Source organism: Urocampus carinirostris, chromosome 5, assembly GCF_059441175.1.
Source record: "Urocampus carinirostris isolate Australia breed hairy pipefish chromosome 5, RoL_Ucar_1.0, whole genome shotgun sequence".
NCBI classification, from domain to species: Eukaryota; Metazoa; Chordata; class Actinopteri; order Syngnathiformes; family Syngnathidae; genus Urocampus; species Urocampus carinirostris.
The window spans coordinates 18,307,271-18,326,139 of NC_142353.1; the positions used below are offsets into that span (position 1 = coordinate 18,307,271).

The following is an 18,869-nucleotide window of genomic DNA, read 5'->3' on the forward strand; positions in this document are numbered from 1 at the left end:
GAGGAACAAATAAGTAAAAATCAAGAAAGAAAAGTAAAATGATAGAGAAAATGAAAGAAAAGAAAACAGGGGAAAAAAATAGAAAAGAGAAGAATAAGGCAAGAAAAAAATAAGTAAAATTCTGGGAAAAAAGACACACACAAAAAATACAGGGGGGAAAAAAGATTTATTTTGAACAGGTCTCTTTAACTGATATATTACCAATAGTAATGTAATATTATGCACAAAACGAATCATTTTTTTTTAAATCTATGATTCCACTAAATGATGATTGCATTACATTTTTCACTCTACAGTGAACTTTTAACTCTCTGCATTTTTATAAGTAAATAACTATGCAACTCTGAAATACACAAAACAAAATGTCAATTAAAGATACTTTTTTGACTTTTCAGAGCAACAAGCAATAAACTATAAAATGCAAGAATATTTTTCTATCATTTAACAAAAAAAGATTTATGAAACACACGATCCCTAAAAAAACAGGACACGACAATTAGAATATTTACAGATCCACTAAAAAGATCAAATCAAAAACAATTTCCAATTATATCTCCTCGACAAATTTTAAGTAGGAGAGAGTCGTCTCATTAAGCCGTTTCCTTCACGAAAGACACATCACTACTTTCTTTTCTTTAGCAAGAAAAAAGGAAGCGGTTGCGTTTGGATTCGCCACGTTTGGGTTCGTAAATATTTTACTTGTACGTTTTAGGGGCAAATGTCGAGCTATATAATACCAAGGAGGCTTTATTCGTCGTCTTAAACCTTACGGACGTGAATAAAGTGAGCCACCGTGGGCTGAAATTGTAACATGGCTAGCGCCGCTCTTGTCACAACTGATTTGATAGCAAAATGGCGAAGTTAGCTTTCGGGAGCTAACAGCTAGCCGTTGTATACGCCCTTTCTACATGCTATTTCGTCGCTCTTTTACGCCGCACGAATTTCAGATATTTTTGGGGAGTTTTGTGCACGAAGCAAAATTTGTACTGCTTAACCGGGGAAACTGGTGTCGAATTGTGGTTTGGTTTAATAGCGGGCTTTTTAACAAAGCGCGTAGTAAACGTCTGACTACGACGTTAATTGGAGATAGCTACTTTGGTAGCATATCCTGTATTTGCATTGGCTTGTCTCTTTTCTATTTCTATGATCTATTAGCATTCTATGCCGTTAGCGCATGACCTATTTCATACTTGTCAATGCATGCTTTGATTTTTTTTTAATCTTTGATAGCCGTTTTATAATTGTACTATCTATTTGCGTTTTCATTATTGTCATTGATATCAATGTGCAATGCGATTAGACTTGGTACTCGGGGGTAAATGTGTAATTAAGACTTTAAAGATGCATGTATCCTTTTTATATTGACAATGTTTATCATATTCCCAAATGTAACCCCCCAAAACACATTTATTGACAACATTTTGAACAGTGGGTTTGTTTACATTTTTTGATTATTTTTGTGGATTCAAAAATTCTACACAAATTGAAATGTATTGCTTTTTCTTTTTTGTTTTGTTTGATAAGTCCAAATATAATGGGATTTTTGGATTAGGTGGTAGGAAAAGAGTATCTTGGATATTTCAGGTGTATAGCATACATTTCTATGCATTTCTTTTTATTACCAGGTTAATTGACAATCACTTATTATTTGTTTTATATCGTAGATATATGTTTTGTGCACTATTGTCTAAGACAGTGATTTTCAACCACAGTGCCGTGAGAGAGCGTCAGGTGTGCCGTGATAAATTATCCAATGTCACTTTTTAAAATTTTATAAAACCTTTATGAATCATTTCCTGCAAATATTATGTCATTGTCAAGTGTCTGTGCTGTAAAAACGGGGTTTTACAAATAATTTTGTAATCAAACATACTTTTCAGTGTCATTTTACAGCATCTTTAGTTAGTGGTGTGCCGCTAAATTTTTCCAATGTTAAATGTGCCCTGGCTCAAAAAAGGTTGAAAACACTGGTCTAAGACTTCAATATTTGAACAAATAGGAGGGAAATTAGAAATTGGATTCATCGATTAATCAAAAAAAAAAAAAAAAAAAAAAAAAAGAACGATTAATCGATTATGAAATTAAACGTTAGTTGCAGCCCTGATCTATATTATGTAGTGTCCATAGTTGTCAATAAGTAATTTGAGCCATGGTCACATGTATTCAACATTTGTCAATTTCAAAGCTTTGTTTGAGCTGATGGTGGAAGTAGTTATTTCACGCGTGTGGTCGCGGTTTTCTTTTATTTCAGAATGAAAATGGTGAAACTAAGAAAACCTTTTTTTTATAACAGTTAAAATGCCATCCCAAGAAAAGATGAAAAATGAACAGTTAATTCAAGCGCATCTGAGAATTTTGCAGATTTGTACGCGCAACAAAAGAAGCTTGATAGAGCCTGCAATGATGATATCAACCAGAAGATGGCGTCAGCAACAAGAATACTTTAAAGTTACAGACACCAAGTCATGTTTATTTGTATAGCCCTTAATCACAAGGGGTCTCAAAGGGCTCCACGGACTATTGCAAACTAAAGACTATTATACCATCTACTGACCTAAAACCTACATGAGGGCAAGGGAAAAAAACCTATTGCACATTTTGAAAGTTTATACTATTCAAATCAAAACCTGTTCCGAATGCACGGTTTTCTATTAGTGTCAAGTATATCCTTTTAGTATAACAACATTCAAGGAAAATGATCACAAAATAACAAATATGGCTAAATAGTGTATTCCGGGAATGGTGATTTTAAAACATAAATCACGGGTTTCTTTCCCCAAAATATTGGCATGATTATTATTATTTTTTTGCCGTTGTGCCCATCCCCACTTTCATCTCATAAGTGCTATATATCCAAAAATCAGGGTGGAAAAAGCTTTCTTTTTGACCAGTATTTGGATTGGCCCTGTAAGAATGATAGCTGTCTATCTTTTGCATCCGACTCTGGTGCTAGCTGTTAATTCTAGTGGCCAGGTTTGCAATGCTTGTCCTTAATACTTGTCTAGTGCTTGTCTACCATTAACTGTTAAACATGCGCGTTGTAGTCAAGCTCGCTGTTAATAAATAAAAATGATCTAAAGTCATGTCTTGTGAGTGTTTTGTTAAATACTGCTTGAATGAATTTACAAATTGTAGTTGTTTTGTTTTGTTGAACAAGATTATTTTTTTGCTCTTTGTCATATATGAACATTGCTCAAAGTTGGACTTAACAATTCTCCCCCAACCACCACTTTCTCTTGGTATGTTGGCAGATAACCAATAGAACAGCTTTCTTGTCTATTCCTGTTGTCTGGATCGGGCCGTGTGTGCTCCTCGTGTGTACAAGAGAAGATCATGGATTTAAAAGATGATTCGCAAGACGATTCCTCTTTCAGCACAGAGACAAACGGTAATAATTCTTATTTGTGGCAGTTAAGAATGCAAGCAGGGGTAAAGGAAACTCCCACCCTATAAAGATTTCATTGCCCTAATGCCTATGTTACTAAACTTTAAAAAGACTCAAAGAAATTATTTCAAAGCAACCAAATCCCGTTTTATTTTAACTCATTCGGTTGCGTTACTACCAATCCACTAAAGATCGAAGGGAATTTCATTTAAAACGCACACACACGGCAAAATCTGGGTACATGTAAAAATGCAGTTCTTGTGAGGTTTAAAAATACCGAATCAATTTATTTTATTACATTTAGCTACTGCAATAAAAAAATCACAATTAAGTAATTCATGTTTATTACAAGTACCTATTAAGTAGTGCTGCAAATTAGGTTTGCAATTAAGTTATTTTAATATCGATGAATCAGTCAATTATTATTTTGATTAATCAATTAGTCTGATTATTAAAAACACTTTTAATTTCCTCTTACATTCAAATACTGAAGTATTGGAAAGATGGAAAAAAGTGCATAACACAACAGAATATTCTATAATGTAAAAAGGTAAACAACACAAGTGTTTGAGAAATAACAATAAACAAAGATTTTAACCAAAATATACAATATGATAATAATAATAATAATTTCCTTTGTATTGTCATTCTTTGTAACAATGTACAAAGAACGAAATGTCGATACACCTGACCCGTTGTAGCGAGTCGATGCAGCCAGAGGGCGCCGCCATTATACCAATTAGGTATGTCTCGGTCGAGGCGCGAACCAGCGACCTCCCAGTATGCTCAAAGGGCTACCCCTTGTGCTGCGATAGACATGTCATCATTATTATTTTTCCTTTTAACTTCCTTTTAACTAACTAACTAAACATTCTTATTTTATTAATTTATTTTTATATATTTTTTTCTCGGTATTCCTGCAGCACTTTGTTTCCTTGTTAAATGTGTAGTGTTTGACTGTTTAGTGCCAGATGTGTTTATAATGACGCAATGTTCAATTAAAAAAAAAGATTTTAAAAAGTAAAATACTTTTATAAAAACCACGTCAAGGCGCCCTCTGCCAGACTAAAGTTGTACTACAACTTCACAACAAGATCCAATGCACTTATTCGTGTTGATTAACGCGCTTAGTCGCTTATAAATTGTGCAACACGATAAGTTGATGCTGTAATTAGTTGCCAACGCTTATAATAATCGGTCTTAATAGATTTGATCGATTTGTTGTTGCAGCCTTAGTGCAAATTTATTTTGTCAATTTTGAAAGTTCGCACTGTATCCTTCTATCGCTTTAAGGTAATAATCTGTTTAGGGCACGTGTCCCCATGTGGCGAGTGGAGGAATGGATCCCCTTCAGAAACCTCCGGGTCCTTTAAATCACAAATGTTGGCATTTTGGCTTTCTCTGTCAAATATGTGAAGAAGTTAGTCGATACACCCAGATTTAAGTGTCACTTGCAAAAGCAATCTGCGTGATATTGGCGCTATGGCCACACATTTAAAGTAATATCACCTTTTTATACAACAAAGGTTAACATGTTTCCGCAGAAAATGACCATGTTTGTTGCTGAATTATCTTAAGCTTCATGGGTTTTACTCATAGCGGCCGGTAGTCATCTCGCCAAATGAAGAGCCATGTAATAGTTGCTCATATCGTTGCGGCGGACTAGGGGATTTTGAAGTCCTTTTAACCTGTTTTTTTTATTAAGTGTGTATCATGCCTCTTGTTGATCTTTCTTCATTTTTATTCTAAATTAATACGCTTGTGGAAGGACCCTATTTTCGCTAGTGCATCCACAGAGCTGTTGTAGAAGTATGCCACCTGGCTTTTTCTTTTTGTACAAGACATTGTCCTCACATGGTGCCTCGTGTGTTCACAGCACTCTTCTTTGCAATGCTTTTTCCCTTGTCAAACTATATTTCTAGTATGGAGCAATGTTCAAGCAGCAATTTAATTATGATTAGGCTTTAACGGTTTTAAATGCGCTTTGGGTACCTATCTCACAATCTCCCTATTGATAGCAAAAATATACACTCTTACCTGTTTGCAAGTTATTCCCATGCTCCTAGTTCAAGTTTATCATCCACATTATCATTTTAAAAACTTATTACCAGGGATGTGATTTTTCCGCTAATTCGCGGAATTCCGCTTTCGCTCCAAAAATAAAATTTTAAAATTTCCGATTCTTTTAAATGGTAAAAAAAACGATTTCGTCTCGACAGCGTTCCATTTTAGTGTTTCCGTAACTGAAATGAAACGTACTTGCGATTGGTTGAAGTCTCCGTGTTGACCAATAAACGCGCTCCTTATAAAGGCGTAGGAGTATGCCATTGTTCATTTCTCACACGTTTTTGCCGAGTGTTTAAAGAAAGATGTCCGAGATCGAACGCAAAGATGCTCCGCGAGTTAAAGAAATTGCTAAGATCGTAAAAAAACAAGTTTCGATCGGACTGGTTAGAGAAGGAATTATCTACAAATGTTGGTGACCCCGACGTGATCCAATGTAGCGAGCAGAGACGGGAGTCGTAAGCGGAGTGTCAAACAAAGGTGCCAACGAAAGCTGCTTTAATGACATTTAAACTGGCGATAACAAAACAAACACGAGAGTGGCTAGAACCGGCCGAATTAAGAGTCCCCCTAGGAACTCGCTAACTAAACAATGGTTCCGTGGGTGAATTATGTACAACCCACTACAGTACTTTCATTTATAGATAACATCTTCTTCTATAACAAAGACATTTATGGTATGTTCTAATATGAGTTACTTTTCATTTGGTCATGATACAATTATTTGTTCATGAAATTTGAACTCTTCAACATGATTTATGTGTTAACTTAGTAATCACATGAGTTAGATATGATGATATTCTCAGTGATAGTTTTTAATAGCAAAGGCAGTCCAATGTTTTTTAATGTGACTGATTTTGAGTTGACTTAAACTGTAATTTTATATGGGATAGTTCAAAATACATTGAAAATGTATGCTGTTGTTTTGTCTATTTCTTTGTCATCTGAGTGCATTGAAAGTACTTAAAAACACGGAAAACCCATGACCTCCGGGGGGCTTCGCCCCACTTCTCCCCCCACCAGGGCACTGCCCTGGACCTAGCTGGGTGCCCGCGGCCCCCAGACCCCCGCCTAATTTTCAGATAATTTCACTTTGGTCAAATCACATCCCTGTTATTACATAATAGACAAAAGACTTAATAGTTTTTTTTCTTATCTGAAGCCGTGAGTTTTGTGATCAGTTACACTTACACTTCCCATATTATTGTATCTGATCACTAATTATATTTCATTACCAAGAGTAAACTCGTTTGTTCTGTTCATGCATGTTTTGCCACAAACTTGCCATTTTCTCGTGTGGTTCACCTGAAAAAATATTGGTCCCTAAATAAGGTTTCAAAGGAGTTGCGTCAACAACTTGCATTGCTGATGTTGCGCATAAGGACTTAATTTAGGATGCTTGGAATTTGAGGTTGATTATAAGCTGCCTGCAAAATTGGCAAGCTGTAAGGCATTTGATTTCTTCGGTTACAATGCTACTTCTAAGTGGAGTCAATGGTTCATGCTGTCTGTTTATCTCTTTTGCGGCAGGTAAGCGTCCCGCCGAGGATGCAGATCAGCAGAAATCATTTAAGCGTTCCAGGAGCTCGGACGAGATGATTGAGCTCCGCATCCTCCTGCAGAGCAAAGTAAACAAGCCATTCTTTTTACCCTCGGAGAAATATGTTAAAATACCATCTTAATGTTGGTTGTGTTTTCTCATTCTTGGTAAATTTTGTACATTCATACATTTCCCCTCAATAGAATGCAGGAGCTGTCATTGGCAAGGGTGGCAAAAATATCAAAGCACTACGTTCAGATGTAAGTACATCTAGAAGTTTTGCTCTTCTTTGTTCTGTTCTACCCCTTCTTTCCCCAAACCTTTTCCACAGCCTTCTATAACGTCCTCTAATGAGCAGGCAGGTATTACTCTGATAGCCATGTCCACGGGTAACTCTTGATTTAAGTTGACTGTTGATTTAGTTTAAGATACACCTTTCAGTACTGTTAAAATGTTTGTACCACTAAATGATAACATTGAGAAAGTGCAGTGTGACATTCAGCTAACCTGGCCAAGCGTTATTTCGGTTTGCTCTTCCCATTCTCATATCCCTGTTTTTCTGGTCTGTTCCCAAACTTTAACCTCGTCATGTTTGTAATATGCCATAAACTCTTTTATTCAATGTCACCTTTTCTCCTCTCTTTGCCAAGCCAATCGATGAGACAATTCAGCAAACATGAATCAGTGTAGAGCCTGTATATTCAAACTTGTTTCCCCTCTCCCCTATCCCTTGTTTATTATTTTGCTGTTGACTTTTTTGCCCACTTCCTCCTCTGTTGCCCATGTTCTGGACGGCCCCTCCTGCGCCCGCCCGCTCACCTGACACCCCGGTTGGCCCTGCCCATAATCGCGCCCCGTTCCCTAAACGGGCGCCTTACTCGAATGACATCCGCACTCAAATGGCCCTGGTACCCCTGCCCATGCCACCACGCCCAGTTCAATGCCAGTGTGTCAGTCCCAGACAGCAGTGGCCCCGAGCGGTATGTCCCTAAGCTCCTCCCTCTCACTGCCTGACTACAGGTCAAACAGACAAGAGAAGATCAGTCATAGTCATCCTACCTCTTTTCAGCTCACTGTACTTGATAACCTACTTGTGTTCAATTTACTGTAGCCACAGTTTTATTTTTTCTATAAAAGCCTTAAAGGTATTCCCAAATTCTAAAACATACAAAATGTGAGTGAAAAGTACATGGTTTTTGCATAAAAACTTTATATATTTCATCTTTATATTCCAATTATTTTCCGAGATAATGCATTCTGAAGACGGCATGTCTTGTCTTTGTCATCCTGGGCTGTGACATCCGAGAGGAACAATAGCAACCTAGAAAGGCAGTCACCATATTGCTTAATGTGTTAATCAATCGAAGAGGTTGAGACATTTTGGTGATTTTTGTGGAGAATGCCTAGTAGTAGTTGCGAGTGGATGTTGCAATGGTACAATAAAGGGCGAGCAGCCAAAGGGTGGGTTACTGGCAAAAATAACACAGAGCCACCAACAGAGGGCTAACTGTGACTAATCATCGAAAGGTGGCCGCAACCTCAGTGGCAAAACCAAGAAAACGGCAGAACCGGCGCCAGCCGGCAAAACAACAACGAAACCCAACCGGGGGCAAACAAAACAGGAAAGCATTTGGCAGCCTTGACGCTAAAAGGGAGCTAACCAGACAAAACTATACTGACCGCGACACTCATGGCAAAAAACACAAAAAGCTACAATCGTCTTCCTTATAGGAGGCGAAGATGAACAAGGGACACACTCACACGGTGTAACGGAGGCAAGTTAACATACCCCACGCAGCTTTTGGGGGTCAAAGCACGCAATTCTGGCAAATCGGTCATAAGGCCCCCAGCGACAGGGTAAGCAAGGTTCCAATTTCTCTGGGCAGAAATGAGTGGTTATCAATCGCTGTTTATGACAGTGGCTGTCGGTTTCGGAGCAGGCTAACATGTTGTGTTAATGGGATTTGTCATATTCAATTATGTCACAGCTCTAAAGGAAACAAGACTCGTCAATTTTAAGACTAAATTTCTCGAGTGCCCCGGCGCATGCAATATTTTGGAATGTATTTACCCAACACTCTACGTTCTGTGCCTAATTGAAAACAATTCTCTATGGGAATACCTTTAATGTTTGATATTATATCTTTGCGTGCCTTAATTTAAAAAAATGCTGCATCAGTTTTTTGCCACTGGTCTTTGTCTTCAGTCTTGTTAGAATCTGCTTTTTTTGTTTGGGTGCCAGCTGAAATGCTTGTTATTTTTTTCCCATCAATGTTTTTTTCTGTCTTCCACCTTCCGTTAAAGTGAATGTTCTGGGTGCCTTATTTGTGAGTTAGTCCCTTAGAGCTGTAGATGTGTCTTGTGCTGCACCATTCTTGATTTAATTAATTTTAAGAATAGTCATAGGCGCCGACCCATTCTCGTTTAAGTACTATTTCACTGCCTTTCGTTTTATCTCCGTATAGATTTTAGCTTGTTCAAAGGTTTTCGTGTGCAGAATCATTTGGTTATAGATTACGGCTTCTCCCATTATAACCTACTACAAATAATAGTAGTGGAAATACTTATGTTACTTCTAGCGTTCATGTTCATCATATGACTTTTAGTCTCTCGCTTCTTAGTTGCAGACATCAATAGTCAAACTTGCTTTTCTAGACCTGGTCTATAATAGCTTGTTTGATGTATGTAGTCTGGAATTTATTGATATATATATATATATATATATATATATTTAAATATAAATAACTGCTGTGGTAAACATCCCAGATTGGTTTTGTAAATATTGTTTAGTATGCAGCGGTGCCTTTTTATTTGTCCCTGCTGGTTTGATTGTTCCCAGGTTTAACTCTCCCGTCTTGCCCCTCCAGTGGTCACTGATTGCTGTCACTTTCTTTTGGTTTCCTGTTTTTCGTCTTACTTTTTTTTAATCTGATCTGTGCAAAAGACCCAAAAGACATACCTTGATAATCATCTTGTGTTTTTGTAGCTTTTTCATAGCTACACTGTGGCGTTATCAGTGCTCTACCATCTAAAGTTAGAATAATAGACCTAACTTTCAAATAATTTTGATTAGATGTTATAAATAGACTTTGATTATTTCGGTTGTTTAATACTTCAAACTAATATGCTTTCTGCCCTCGCACCCTTTCCTTTTGGGATGCTTCTTGGGCTCCCTAAACCCCTACCCACTGCCTTGTCGTTGGCATGTGTAACACAAAGCATCCTGTGCATCTGCGCTGACTTGGAGACCGCTGGGGAGATTTTGCTCAAGATCATCCCCACACTGGAAGAGGTAGGTACCATACTTTTCTGCACATGGTGGGCAAATAGATGAACCATTGAAACAGATTATCCATGGTCCCCAGTACCAGCAGTACAATGGTGTGGATTTTGAATGTGATCTGCGTCTACTGATCCACCAGAGCCTGGCTGGCTCAATCATTGGAGTGAAGGGAGCCAAGATAAAGGAGCTCAGAGAGGTAATCGTTATTAAGAAACAAATCATACAGGAATAAAAATATTATGCAATTTTGATTAATAGTTATACTTTTTAGGGGAATTGATCAAACCACAGCCCACCAAAATCTGATTTTATGCACTTTCGGTGCTGATTTGATCCTACCCAATTATGCAATTTTTACCTTGTGCGCTTTGTGTATTATGTATATTTGTATTATAACCTGGGAAAATACTGCCGTGTAGCCATTTGAACAAACTATTTCTGAAACAGGGTTGCCAATTTAATCTCCCTCCCTCTATAATCAGATGCTGCATTGTAAAGATCATGTTATGTGTATATTCCCTCAGAGTACAAAGACCAGTATCAAGCTGTATCAGGAGTGTTGTCCTCAGTCAACAGACCGTGTTGTGTTGGTTGGCGGCAAAATGGAGCGTGTGGTTGAGTGTATCAAGACTATGCTGGAGCTCATCGCTGTCGTAAGTGAGAAACACAAATTTGCTTGGCGGCACTTTCTACACAAGATGAGTCTGAGTTCTAGACAAGGCTCCAATCTGGTACTTATTGAATAGGTGCCAACACATTTACACTGCAAGCTGCATTTATGCTAGCTTCATGTCGAACACATGTATCGCTTTTTATCACTCAACATTAATATGCATCCAAAAGCAATCACCGTTGACCTGTAAACAGGAGTCAGGAACCTTTTTGACTCATTGCCATGAAAGATGATTATTTTTAAAGCCACCCTATATTTTAAGACAAAATTCAATTAAAACCGCCGAACCTGCTCTCCAGTCAAATGGTAATTCTTCAGCGCATATTATTTTACTGTGTGGCGTTTGTTGATTTGATAAAATCTCTGAAGTAATATTGCCTGTGTTCCACAGAATTTGTTTTTTTAATTTGTCTCGCTCCCTTAGTTATTTAAGTTGAGGCTCATTTTGATCTTCATTTGTGTAGGAAATGAAGTCAGAAATTCTAAGTGCAGGTAAAGTTCTTTTGAAAAAAAATGTCACTAATAATGTAATCGAGAAGGATACCGGTTAATTTACCTTTTGAGAGAGCGAGAGAGAGAGATCTCTCTCTCAACAATGAACTGACATCATTTAATGAACCTTCACATACAGGATTCCATAGAGATGCACAGCCAAAACAGGGTCTGTTGGTGTAACCAATCACAAATGTAACGCTTTAGCTTTGCATTTACAACAACTTGAACGGTAAAAAGAATATTAAGCTGGATGTACTCCAAAAAAAAGAGCCATATGTTCCCAGCCCCGGTTTATATATTTTAAGTAAGGCTATGGAATATTATCTAAATAAACTACACACGTGGCATTGTCATTCATTAAACTAGGAAAAACTGAAATATTCTAATAGATGTTATTTGAAGCTGAATGATTTTGGAAAATTAGTGATTTATTTTTTCTCACCATAGCGAGCCTATGAGTCTACAGATTCCTTTTTGTATCTTAGGTCGGATCGCTGAGTAAAAAATAAACACATATTTTTCCAGGCTCCTATCAAAGGCCGCTCCCAGCCATATGATCCCAATTTCTACGACGAAACCTATGAATATGGTGGCTTCACAATGGGCTACGAGGACAGGGGAAGCGGTACTAGCCGCCGGCTAGTGAGTGGCTTCTCAATGCGAGGGAGCAGAACCAGTGCCGGTGACCGCGGCTACGATCGAATGTCCTCCAGCAGGTCATCGCGGGGACCGCCTCCCCCCTCTCGCAGAGATTACGATGACATTAGTCCTCGAAGGGGTCCTCCCCCCCATCACCAGAGCAGGAATCGTGGCCCCACTATGTCTATGGGACGCTCACACAGAGGCGGGTAAGACATTTGTTTTGTCTTTCTTTCTCCATGTTGAATTTACACAAGATGTTTGTTTATTCTATTTTAAGTTATTTTACTTTTTCGCTTACATTGGATACACGATTTCTTCTGACTGAATGTCAATGACGTGCAATTGATTGGGGTAGTTTTACAGTGATATTCCATCTGTAGGTGTCTTAAGAATAACTTCATATACTACAATGAAAATGTTGTTCATACGGACTAAGTTTGATATCGGATATACTTTTGATATCATATGATATACATTTGGTTTTCAAACCAGTAATAGTACAAGTGCTACAACTAACAGTAGTCTAAAATCATGTAACTACATAGTTGATATTGTAATCTAAGATTGACCAAATAGCAACTGCTGAAACTGTGAAGAAAATGCGTCAATATAAAAACCTGCAAAAATATAGTAGCGGTTTAAGATTGAAATAATTCGAATTTGTAAATTTTCGGGGATCCAACAGTTTAAACAAAGTTTTGCTTAACAAGGAAAGAAGACGCCATGGCGTGCACTAAAGCCAACTGCGCAATTCAGCCAAGGATAGCAAACCTAAGTCACATACATTGACACTAAACGCTACTGTACTATGTACCCAGGGATGTATTTATTAGTATTCAATTTCATGAACCGAATGTAATCATGCCTTAGGTCTGATCGTTTTTATCCTTTCCCCCCTCCCCCTTCGCCATTTTTTCCACAGAGATGATCGTTACTATGACTCATACCGTGGCTCAGATGAAAGGTCAAAGTAAGTTTGTCCCACCCCCAAACAGCTGCTCCCCTTCATTGTTCAATTTTCATACATTGTCAGTCTTTGATCCCTCTTAATTCCCCTTTTCAGCAAGTTCTGAATGGTGAATGAGCAGTAGTACAATCACTACTTTGCAATTATTAATGTGTGGGTGGTGTAGGTGGTGTCAGGTGCTAATAATACACAACTGCTTTAATTGTGACAACTGTTTACAAAACTCTTGACACAAGTGTTGACCTGCACACAATGAGCTTACCATTTTTTGCACTGGTGTAAGATTGTTTGTTTCTTTGACCCAAGAAGGCAATGCCTATTGGCCAAATACAAATCAATGTCGATAACTGTAGGACCCTCACATTTCCGTGGTACCAGCACTCTATTTGTGAAGACATTTCCTAGGAGCATATATGCATCCATCCATTTTCTGAAGCAGTTGACAAATAATTATCTACCTAATTTGTACCTAAAATGTAAATTACATCTCTGGAAACACATCTCTGAATCCAACCCCAAAGGACCATAGCTGGGTTATCCCTTATTCAGGTTGTATGAATCACACTAGCAAGATTGCCACCCAAGTTTCTGCTAATATGGCTAACGAATCAGGTGTATGTGTAAAGGAAAATCTCGAAAAATGCAGAGCTGTGGACCTTTTCGGGATAGGTGCCTTGAAAGCACAAATTCATTATTGTAAAGCATTTCAACAACATGCATTTAAAGCACCATAAGACATCAAATAATACTCTAGCGATCTTAACTAGTCTATGAAAACCTTTGTCAAAACGTATTAATGGATAAACATAAATTAATGACTTTGGTATTGGTCCACAAAAGATAGCTTGATTTTAAATCATATATATTTGACATTACTAGCACCATATTAATTTGTGAGCAAATACTAGTAGGACGTCACAAGAAAATGACTAAAGATTTCTTCACATCGTAGGAGTCTTAAAACACCTTTTTACACCGCCTTTCTATTGCCAATCTACTTTGTCGATTCACCAAATTATTCTTAACAAAACAACATATGGCAATCATGGGAAGCAAATTAGATCCCAAACAAATGTCCTGGTCAGTAGTGACAAGGCTAGCAAATAAATACGCATTATGAGAGGTGGACGCAGCAGCGGCAGCCCTTGGCTCTGATCTTCATCACCACCACCTGTCACTCTTCTCACCATAACACTGTCAGAGCTGTTCCTGTGACTGTGTGGGAAGATGGCTGGGAGGAAATGTGTTTATACTGTAATCTTGCTCAGCGTGTGTGTGCAGGTTGACCTGGCCCGCTATTTCTTTTTCTTTCCTCCCCTTGGAACGTTTTCAAGCATTTTTTTTAAGCATTCTCTATGTCCTCCACCCGCCTCCCCCACCCAAACCATCTCTCATCTCGCTTCTCTCTTCATCACCAGTGACAGAAGAGGTAGACCGGATCGCTACAGCGATAACATGGTTAGTGACCCTTTCTAAATACATGCGGCTCGCGGGGGGGCGCAGGGGCATCCTGAGGCTAGTGCATGCTGCTCGCCACCAGTTAGTGACAAGATGTGATTGTGTTCCATTCAGGCCAGAGGTTCATTAAAACCCAACTCTTCCGTTCTAACATAGCAACTAGCCCTCTGAAATGACTGTAATCGCCGCAGCTGGAGGCATCCCATAATAATCTTTTATAATTGCCCTCTTACTGTGTACTTTTTCATGGCCAGCTTGTTTTTCTGTATAAAGAGCGTTGCAGTGACCACAATTGGTTGCTAGGCGACAGTGCTTTGTTGACAGACTCTCTCCCAACACCCCCACCCCCACCCCCTTCCAAAGAAAGCTGGTAGGATACTGCCCCCCGTTGCCCAGCAACAGCATTTGAATTGCCTGTTGCCCTGACGACAGCAGCCACTGAATAGCAGGTGAAAATGGGGGCTGAATTGAGGGGGTCGGGGGCTGGAAGGAGGAGGAGTCAGTCATATGGAGGAAAACGGGGTGGCATTTAGTTGAGTCGAGTCTATTGACGATGTATGTACACGCTGGTCTTAGCATACACTCTTGGTGTGGGATGCGTACAGAGATATGCTGCCTGTTGATAACCTCTGTTCTTTTCTCTTTACTCACAGACTGGAGGGGGATATGGTAAGTGAACCCTGTTTTTATTACCAAATTTTCTATGTTTACTTAAGAGTGTTTATTATATATATAATTGAACTGTCAAATACATTTGGTTTGAATGCAACAAAAGAAGGCTGTTCTAATTTTTTTTTGACATTGCTTCTATTTTTCCTGTGCAGACAACAGCTCCTCCTGGGATAATTACCAATCAGGTGAGCGGAAAGCTAGCATTTTCTCCCTCCTCACTTGTTTGGACATGCATGAAAATATCTTGCCTTTCAGAGAGTCTTTTTAAATCATTACTCTATATAAAACAAGGGTTGATGTCAACAACTTTCACTGAAAGGTGCGATAGTTTCATGCCTGAAATAAATAATTGGGACAGAAGGGAAGTTTTTTGGTTGAAATTACGTATTTACAGACAATATCAGACCTATTACAATGATACCATAATTGCGGCATGAAGTTTTAACACTGTGTAAAAGACGAGCAGATGCGTGTTGTGGCTTTTGCTGTGGTTCATAATCACTGCCAGCTGTTCCCCCCCCCCCTCTCTTGTATTGTTTTTGATATATTTTGTAACGGTTGTATCTGTCACTGTCAGGTGGACGGAGCTCCTACAATGACCCGGTCATCACTACGCAAGTGACCATCCCTAAAGATGTGAGTGAACTGCTTGATGTGTACAATCTAGGTTTATAAACTTAACTAAAATGAAACAAATAATGTCAAATTTAGTAACCTATATAATTTAGTTGTCAGTATTATAAAGAAAATAATCAGACAGAATTTGCCTTCCATTGCATCCCATGTATAAAACATTTCTGTGTCCCAAAAACCTCTTTTTAGTCTCGTCCGTACAATGTGTCAGAAAACTGGAGTTGTGGTCACTGACATGTGCACTTTTTGTTGTTTTCCTTCCCACCTGTTAGCTGGCGGGCTCTATCATTGGTAAAGGTGGCCAGCGCATCAAGCAGATCCGGCATGATTCCGGAGCGTCAATCAAGATTGACGAACCTCTTGAGGGCTCAGAGGATCGTATCATTACAATTGTGGGCACCCAGGATCAGATCCAGAACGCCCAGTACCTTCTTCAGAACAGGCAAGTTCTGCTCTGACCCTCTTGATCTAAACTACTAGTTGTTGTTTTTTTTTTTCACATTCCCTGGTGCTGGGGCAAGGGAATCTAGGGATTATTTTACAAATACCTTGGGGTAGTTGGTGAAAAATTTAATGAATGAATGGCCTTTATTGTCTCTATACATGTATAACGAAATTGGAGGGCTTCTCCTTTTAGTGCAAGTAAAACTAATAAAAAGGTAAACATGTGCAAAATGATAAAACATCAACAAGAACAAAATAATAATGATATATATTAAATATGTGCATATTTTCGTCACATTATGTACGTTTCCATTAAAAATGTGAGGGGGGGAACGGCTAACGACACGAAATTTATTATTAAAATTCTAAACAGTCAAATCCTAATTTTTCAATTTTTCCCAAACATTTTTTCACAAAGATTAGAAAGATGAATGTTCAGCGTATTCATATGGTTTGGGCTATTAATTGGCAAGCAAAAAAAAGGTTCCCTGCACCAGCGCTACTGGCTGATCACTGTATTCAAGAGTGTGCTTGCATGTCTTTTAAGCAGACATACACTATGTGATCGAGGCCGTTTATCAATTCCTTGTTTTAGAAATCTATTTGTAATTTTCCTGCCTGCTGTCTTTCCACTAACACCTTTCCTTTCTTCCCTATGCAATCTCTGCAAGTAGTTCTATCCTTCCTCTTGCATTAAACGGCTACAGAGAGGCCAATTTGTTCGGTTTGCATTTGGACTCAAGATTCCAATGTTTGGATAAGCAAAACAAAACCAAAACGATCTCCATCCTCTCCAAAGCCGTTTGAGTGTGAAGCAGGGAGTGGAGTGATTCTTCCCCTGGCCGCTGCTGTGTGGAAGACTAGTGATTTTGTTGTTTTTAGTTAGATCAAGCGACAACAAATCACAGTCTGCCAAATAGCAGGGGGCTCCTCCTCTTCTGTCTCCCTTGGCAACCAATAGGCACGTATACAACACACCACTTCCTCTTTTTCGTCCACGCAAATCAGCTGTACAACCTGCTGCTTGCTGCTGTCTAATTAGCACCGGTGTTGCCATGGTAACTAACCCTGCCTCCCTTTTTCCTCCCTCTGCACTCCCTTCAGTGTGCTGCACCTGCTTGGACTCAAGAACTAACCCGACCCCTCATCCCTCCCCAAACTGACGTTTTTAATTTTATTATTACTTTTGGCCCACTTAAATTGTATATCACTTGCCCCCCACCCAACAACCACCGCAGTTTATCCCGATGTTTAAATGTTAATTTGATTTTTTTTGGGACAAAATTGTTGATTGATATTTTTGTGCATTTTACTCTTTATTTCAGTGTGAAGCAGTTCTCTGGTCAATTGATGTAGACACCCCCCAGGATTGAATCAGCAGATTATCCCCGCCCCTCCTAATACCTAAACTCCTTACCTATATACAGCCCCCTCAGATCATTAATCTGACTCGTGGGTCCTCTTTTGGGGTAATTTTATTTTTATATTTTAATGCAATGTCAAACATTCCTGTTTAAAGATGTTCTTTCTGCATTGAAAAGAAAATGTAGGGTTTTCCCCCCACCTGACTTTTTAAGTTTGCTTGCTTGCTGTTGAAAAGAGTTAAAAGATAAAATGAATTTCTCCCGGCAGATGACTATAACCTTACTTGTGAAATTTTTTATTTTGTGTGTATAATGTAGGCTAAAAAAATCCCAACTACTGCTTGATATCAACCTCAATGTAAGACTTTCTGTTTACATGTTTGGGGTGTGTTGGGATGCGCAACAGGATACACTGGCTAATGGTTGAAGAGAAAGAAATTAGGTGTTGTCATGTTATTTACATTCAGTTAATTTAATCCTGTTGGAATCGTAGTTTTGTTTGGTGGAAATTGAACTGACAAATAAAAGCCTCATGTTTGTGCTCTTCACTTGATGTTCATGATGTAATACGTTTGTCAAATGAATAAAGTTGCAACTTTTTACTCTGACTGTCTTGTTATTTCTTGTTTCCCCTCTCCCTGTTTGAGTTGGGATTTAAGTATGAGTACCGGTACTGGTACATTGGTTAAGTTGATTGGTGTGCTTCATTTTATTTCCATTCGGGTAATTTAAAGAGATCTTAAAGTAATACTATGATTATGGTGAAGGTTGACAGCTATGAGATCAGGAGACTTGATGATACGTAAGCTCTTAGTGTACACTTAAAATGTAATTTACTGTAACTTAAGACTTTTTGAGTATGCAATCATTTAAACCGCACGGTCTTTTTTTGGCCTTTAGTAGTTTGCATCAGCAAACTGGACGAACTGATCCCGGTGATAAGCTGGGCGGCAGTAGCTCGGGGTGAAATCGCTCGTCTTGGGAGCAATAGGTTGCAGGTTCGATTCCCAGCTCCTCTGTGTCCTTGGGCAAGACACGGAATCCTTAATGCCCTCGATAAGCAGGTTGCCTTGCATGGCTGATGCTATACATTTAGATATTAGCTTTTCCAGTCTTGCATTAGGTTGATAAATTGCAAGCAAACATGCACCTTTTGAAAATGTTTCTTGTCTGAGGAACATTATTTGTTGTTACTGCTGGAATCGTTTATAAATGTTGATAGCGCAGTTTAAAAAAAAGTCAATGAAAT

General features: G+C 38.6%; 1 protein-coding gene across 3 annotated transcripts; it reads left to right on the forward strand.

Annotated features, from left to right (window-relative positions):
• The first annotated feature begins 594 nt into the window (after positions 1 to 594).
• hnrnpk (heterogeneous nuclear ribonucleoprotein K) lies at positions 595 to 18,228 on the forward strand. 3 transcript variants are annotated; one of them, XM_088336054.1, is made up of 16 exons: positions 595 to 682; positions 3,252 to 3,388; positions 6,980 to 7,077; positions 7,193 to 7,249; positions 7,926 to 7,969; positions 10,209 to 10,281; positions 10,355 to 10,468; positions 10,797 to 10,925; positions 11,966 to 12,288; positions 13,005 to 13,052; positions 14,468 to 14,507; positions 15,161 to 15,176; positions 15,332 to 15,364; positions 15,757 to 15,815; positions 16,085 to 16,254; positions 17,361 to 18,228. In XM_088336054.1, the coding sequence occupies exons 2-16, from the start codon at positions 3,334 to 3,336 to the stop codon at positions 17,389 to 17,391; spliced, it is 1,290 nt and encodes a 429-aa protein (XP_088192180.1). In that variant the 5' UTR covers positions 595 to 682; positions 3,252 to 3,333; the 3' UTR covers positions 17,392 to 18,228. The 3 variants fall into 3 exon arrangements, with proteins under 3 accessions (XP_088192180.1, XP_088192179.1, XP_088192181.1); XM_088336053.1 differs by having other exon boundaries at positions 17,582 to 18,228; XM_088336055.1 differs by lacking the exons at positions 595 to 682; positions 7,926 to 7,969 and having other exon boundaries at positions 3,338 to 3,388; positions 17,582 to 18,228.
• The last annotated feature ends 641 nt before the right edge of the window (positions 18,229 to 18,869 follow it).

Coding starts and splice junctions, on each gene's coding strand:
- hnrnpk (XM_088336054.1), top strand. CDS start 3,334: ATGGATTTAAAAGATGATTCGCAAGACGATTCCTCTTTCAGCACAGAG. Junction 10,282..10,354: donor TCATCCCCACACTGGAAGAG/GTAGGTACCATA, acceptor CATGGTCCCCAG/TACCAGCAGTACAATGGTGT. Junction 10,926..11,965: donor TGCTGGAGCTCATCGCTGTC/GTAAGTGAGAAA, acceptor ATATTTTTCCAG/GCTCCTATCAAAGGCCGCTC.